Source organism: Rutidosis leptorrhynchoides, chromosome 6 (assembly GCF_046630445.1).
Source record: "Rutidosis leptorrhynchoides isolate AG116_Rl617_1_P2 chromosome 6, CSIRO_AGI_Rlap_v1, whole genome shotgun sequence".
In the NCBI taxonomy this organism is placed as follows: domain Eukaryota; kingdom Viridiplantae; phylum Streptophyta; class Magnoliopsida; order Asterales; family Asteraceae; genus Rutidosis; species Rutidosis leptorrhynchoides.
Genome location: NC_092338.1, coordinates 31083426 through 31089624, shown reverse-complemented (window position 1 = coordinate 31089624; position 6199 = coordinate 31083426). Strand labels below are relative to the sequence as shown.

General features: G+C 34.9%; 1 protein-coding gene across 1 annotated transcript; it reads left to right on the top strand.

Annotated features, from left to right (window-relative positions):
* The first annotated feature begins 1105 nt into the window (after positions 1–1105).
* Positions 1106–3999, top strand: LOC139852467 (cold-responsive protein kinase 1-like). The gene is made up of 7 exons (XM_071841764.1): positions 1106–1236; positions 1741–1884; positions 1977–2092; positions 2223–2433; positions 2526–2763; positions 2859–3009; positions 3294–3999. The coding sequence occupies exons 2-7, from the start codon at positions 1815–1817 to the stop codon at positions 3702–3704; spliced, it is 1197 nt and encodes a 398-aa protein (XP_071697865.1). The 5' UTR covers positions 1106–1236; positions 1741–1814; the 3' UTR covers positions 3705–3999.
* The last annotated feature ends 2200 nt before the right edge of the window (positions 4000–6199 follow it).

Here is a 6199-nt window from a genome sequence, read left to right as displayed (position 1 = left end):
TATATGCTCTTAAATTAATAAAAAAATCCAAAGAACACTTTTAAGAGAAATTAAACACTTTTTGAGAGAAATTTAACGCATCGTCATCATCATCCCCTGGTCTTGATGAAACGATGTGTATTCATTTTGAAGAAAATCGAAGAAGAAAATTTAATTGGGAATTCTGCAGTCTTTTCTACTAAAGAAAATAGTAGAAGTAAATTTCATCGGGGATTCTGCAAAGCCTCTTCTACCACCGTCACTTTTTGTTAAAATTAATGAAAATCATATCTTGAAATAGAGAGAGATAATAGTTTGTGATTTATATAGTTGATTTATTATGATTTATTGTTATGGTTATTCGGCAGTAACGCACGAAGGAGACGAATTTTTTGGATGAAAATGTTTCTGGGAGCTTTTTTACTATGAGTGACAATGATAGTTGGAGATAAAGAGTATTGTCTGGAAGTTTCGTGGAGTTTCAAGAACTATTATTGGATGATATTTATTATTATTGATTATTGAATATTACGGAGTACTATTTTACTATTATTATTGTTTGATTTGATTTGATTTGATTTGATTATATTTTATTATTTATAAGTGTGTATGTATAATAGCCAAATAAAAATAAATAAAAAGTAAATATCATTTTGTTATTAGTAAACATGTCCTTTACATATGCATATTTTTGTTCTCAAGGTTAAAAAGGTAATTTACATCATTCAATCAATTCATCCCGCATAAAAAGTAAACAAATTTTATAACCATTCATTATCCATATTGACATATATGTCTATATTGAGCTTAATAGAAGGAAAAAAAAAGTAAACGGGCCAAAGTACATATAGAATGACATGTCCTTTCAGCCTTTCAGGATATCGTAGTACTAGAGTTGCGTTCGAAATAGGTTTACGTTCAAATAGTCAAATCTTGAATCATTCCATAAGTCAACACACCAAAAAAATTTCATAAATTCATAGGGAGTTATTATGCTTTTGAGTTCACACTCCGTATTTAACAAGACAATTAGATAGTTCCAGGAAGCACAAGAAATCAAGATCCAACGCATTACTAGGCTGACTTTTACTGACTCCCGTTTTTTATACTACACCCCCATAAGGTCACCTTACTCCCATTTCTTCCCACAATCACCTCCTCAACATCATCATCATCATCATCATCATCATCATCATCACATACGCCGACAATAAAGTACCATATGAAATGCAATAGCTGAATCAATTGTTTTTTGAGGTAATTCCCAATTCTTGGTTTTCTTCATCTTAGTGTTAATTTCATAAAGGTAACTGCTTTTTAATCTAATATCAAAAGGGTTTTATGGGTTTTTTTTTTTTTTTTGTTGTTGTTGCTAATTACATTTTAATTACTGGTTTATATAGAAATTGGATATTTAAGCTTACAATTTTTTGGAAAAGATATCATTTTTATCATTAGTTTTACACTGTGTATTAAATCTTCTGTTGGGGTCTTTAATTTGAATGTAAAATATTAATCTGAGATTTGAATCCCTATGTTGAAATTGCTAATGAAGAATAGTGTGCTTCTAGTCTAATCAAGAGTAGTGTGTTTTTAGTCTAATCAAGTTGGTTGTATTTTTTAGCTTCTCTCTTTGATAAAGAGCAATTGGCTTAATTTGCTAATGAGGTTTTTAGGTTTATAAGTTTATATGTGATGTTGGTTTCATTATCAGTAAGATAATTTATAATTTATTCATGTTTGTAATGTTTACTATGATAGAGAGTAAATATTGACCATCAACCAACCATTCTTGAACGTTGAACCAACATCGGCGATTGGTTACTTGGAAGATTATGGGTTGTTTTTCTTTTTGTTTTCGTAGGGGAGCACACCCGCCGAAGGGGTTTCCTGAATTCGAAGATGGTATAAACCCTGCAACAGTTATTGATTATTATTTTCATTAGCTAGGTAATGCATATATATCCTAATCATTATTACCGGTTAATCATATGCAGAATTATCTGAGGTTCAGAACCTTAAACTTTACTCCTACAAGGAGCTCAAATATGCTACCGATGATTTTAGCCCCGCCAACAAGATTGGGGAAGGTGGATTCGGTCCCGTTTATAGGGTATATATATATATATATATATATATATATATATATATATATATATATATATATATATATCTGTACTTTGATAATTTAACCACTTCTTTATATATTGTTCTTAATGTGTAACATTATTGTCATTTTTTAGGGAAGGTTAAGACATGGGGAAGATGCTGCTATTAAGGTTCTTTCTGCTGAATCAAAACAAGGAGCAAGAGAGTTTTTGACAGAAATTAAAGTGATTTCACAGATAGAACACGAAAACTTAGCAAAACTTTGTGGATGTTGCGTTGAAGGGGATCATAGAATATTGGTATACGATTACATTGAGAATAACAGCTTGGCTCAAACCCTTCTTGGTAATTTTCACAAATTCATACGTTAAAGTTTAAACCTTTGGTGTTATATAAATCATGTTTTGGTGTTTACTAATATAATGTTACTCTTTTAGGTAAAGGTCACAGTTCAATACAATTCAGCTGGCGAACAAGAACTAAAATTTGTACAGGAATTGCGCGTGGGCTTGCTTTTCTTCACGAGGAAGTTCGTCCACATATAATTCACCGCGATATTAAAGCAAGCAATATTCTTCTTGATAAAGATTTAACACCCAAGATTTCGGATTTTGGTCTGGCAAAATTGATACCTGCAAATATGACACATGTCAGCACACGAGTGGCCGGAACAATGTAAGACCCGCATCTTTTATTTCTCATTGTGTGTAGAAGCTCTTTTTCTTTTGTCTATTCGATTTGTTAAAGTTCTATTGCTTTTCTTGTACCAGTGGTTATTTGGCTCCCGAATATGCAATTGGAGGCCAGTTGACACGTAGAGCCGATGTTTATAGTTTCGGTGTACTACTTGTGGAAATTGTTAGTGGGAGATGCAACACCAATTCACTATTGCCTTTTGATGAACAATTTATTCTTGAAAGGGTAAGTAATTTTTAATTCCTTACCCATATTTTTAAACTTTAAGATTAAAGTAACAACCTTTACTGCATACACTTTAAGGGGTGTTTGGATTTGCGTTTGAAATGATTATCTGATTATTGCAACTCGTTGTGATACTCTGTTTTTAATTTCTGTATAATCATATTGTAAACCTTCTAAATCTTGAATCTGTTAAGCAGTTGGTTGGTTTGACTTTAAGTCAGAATGTGTCTTTTTGATTATAAGCTATTTCTAAATCTAGTTCAAATGTGTTATTTTTGCAACAGACGTGGTATCTTTATGAAAGAAACGAATTGGTGGAGCTTGTAGATACAGCCATGTATGGCGATTTTGATGCAGAAGAGGCTTGTAGATACTTAAAGATTGGTCTTTTATGCACCCAAGATAATCCAAAGCTTCGACCCGTGATGTCAACTGTGGTCAAGATGTTATCCGGTGAGATAAAAATCGACGATGACAAGATCACAAAACCAGGCCTCATTTCAGATTTCATGGATCTAAAGGTTAGAAGCAACCCAAATAAAACCGCTCCTGCCAAAAATGTTGAAAAGCAGAACACGTTCACTACTGTCTCATCCAGTTCTGATAATGGAGAACATTCATTATTATCATCCAATAGTAACACCACTTCACAATCGACCTTCACATTTTCAGACGCTTGGGATCAACCTAGGTAATGCAAGCATCAGTATACTGTCAATTTTTTTACTATAACTTGGATCGTTCTTAGATTAGGTAGAGGATGGAGGTATATACTTGATGTAAATATGTAAATTTTTCATTCTATGATGAGTTGCAGAGATGAATTATTGTAAAGCTTCAAATTGTATATTAAAGGTGTCTTAGTCATGGTAGGGTCAAAAAATGGTGTGTTATGGCAAGGGGGATTTTTATATTGTACAAGTTGGAATATGATGTTTTTGTGGTGGTAGGTTTTGTTTTTGGATGTCTTTGTGTGACAAGTTGTTAATTATTGACTAGAATATACGCAAAATTTTCAATCTGGTTTAGGGTGCTGTTCTTTTAGTTGGACCAACCAAAAGAATCGTTTTCGTGTACGTTTAGGAAATAAAATATATTTGTATGAATTTATTTATATTTATTTTATGTTTTTTTTTTCGAAAGGCAATAATTATATTATTAAAATTATAAAACTAGCAAGATGCTAGGGATTACATAACTCGAATACATAACCCGACTTCCGACTTATCATTCTACAATGTAACACGAGACGACTAAAACAATACACGATTAATTGGCAACCTACACCATCACGATTCTAAAACTCACGACTTCAATACACTCGAAACACACGACTAAAACAACACACTCGAATCAACAACCGATAACCATGATCCACAAACGAAACCAATCGAACGAAACCAATCGACAATCACAAATCGGAAACCACGAATCAACAATCACGACTTCAAGTCTTCTCGGCAACCACCACGATCAACCACCGATGACCACGATCCAGAAATGAAACCAATCAACAATCACATATTGGCAACCACGAATCAACTCACACTTACGATTACCGAATACCATAATCCCACGAAAATTACCACAAATCCACGAATCGAAATCCACAACCACGAAACCCACAAAAATCGAACCTGTCGGCGGTGGAGAATATGAAACGCTCCAATGAGGTTCACCAAACTCACTTCGAAGGCCAATCTGATGACCTGAAATCGAAACCAAGAGCACCAAAATCCACCGCAAACCACCCCAACCCGAACACGGAATCACCCAAACCACGTATTCAACTCACAAACAAGTGGTGAACGAGCGGGAGAGTAGCGGCACAGGGATAAATGTCTGGAGAAAAATGAAAACGAGACGCGAAAGGCATCGAAGGATAAGCGAACGGGGACAAACCATGAAGCTGCAATCAACAGATCCGCCAACCGGGACCATCAAACCCCGAAGAAACACCACTCCGGCGACCCCATCACCGGAAAACCAAACCAAAACACACAAATACTGAAACATCAAACAAACCACGAACACCATTTCCCACGAACAACCAAAACCAGGAGAAACCATGAAACCCGCGTTAGATCCACCCCAAACCGAAACTAATACACAGCACGGAATCACCCATTCAACTCATAAAAACAAGCAATCAAACTCCACATCGTGACCAACCGAGGTGAAGAGAAATGTACCGGCGCCGGAGACAGGAAACCCACAAAAGTAGGGATGACACGCATCTTTGAGCCACACAAACCTGTACCAAGGTAGAAAACAGGAAGCAGAGAAGGAAGGTCTGTAAGGAAAAGAGCCGGAGAAGCACGGCAGAAGCACAAGGATCCACCACGTGAAAACTCGCTGGAAATGACCGCCGGAAAACCAGAGTTAGTGATGACGGCCAAAATCAAGGACAAAAAATCGTTCGTTCAGCCCATCTCCGACGAGTACCAACCCCGCAACCGCCCAAACAACCATCCATACCACCAGATCCACAGACTACCGGAGAGTATCACGGTAGTCGCCGCCTGCAGATGGCGGAAGATGGAGCCTGCCGTCGTGAGCCAGAAACTCGAAGAAGAACGTAGCAGAACAAGCCTAAGGAAAGAACAAAAAGGAGTAAAAAAGGAAGCCGGACCACCGGCGGCTGCCGGTGGCCGGAGGAGGAGAGTTACCGGAAAGTTTTTTTTGAAAGAGGGGAGCGTATTTTTTTTGAAAGAGTTTATATTTATTTTATGTTATCTTCAAAATTATATTAATCGCTTTCAGTAAACATTAATTTAAGTGTAGTTGAGTTGCTAGTATGTGACGACCCGGAAATTTCTGACCAAATTTAAACTTTAATCCTTATATTATTCCGACACGATAAGCAAAGTTTGTTAAGTTAAATCTATAGAATTTTAAACTGTGTTCATACATTCATTATAACCTCGACCAAATTCCGACGATTCACGAACCGTTATATATAAATAGATATGTATATGTATATATATATATATATATATATATATATATATATATATATATATATATATATATATATATATATATATATATATATATATTATAACTTGAGAATATTAATAAAGTATTAAATGTATAATACTTTACACGAACGTATTTGTTTCAATATGATTTTTGACGAAATTAAAAAAATATATATATTAAATGATTGAATTATCAGAAACATTGAATT

What these genes read in the sequence shown, in the direction of transcription:
- LOC139852467 (XM_071841764.1), top strand. Translation starts at nt 1,815, where the DNA reads ATGGGTTGTTTTTCTTTTTGTTTTCGTAGGGGAGCACACCCGCCGAAG. An exon ending in GATTCGGTCCCGTTTATAGG is followed by an intron (nt 2,093 to 2,222) that starts GTATATATATAT and finishes GTCATTTTTTAG; the next exon opens with GGAAGGTTAAGACATGGGGA. An exon ending in CTTGGCTCAAACCCTTCTTG is followed by an intron (nt 2,434 to 2,525) that starts GTAATTTTCACA and finishes TTACTCTTTTAG; the next exon opens with GTAAAGGTCACAGTTCAATA.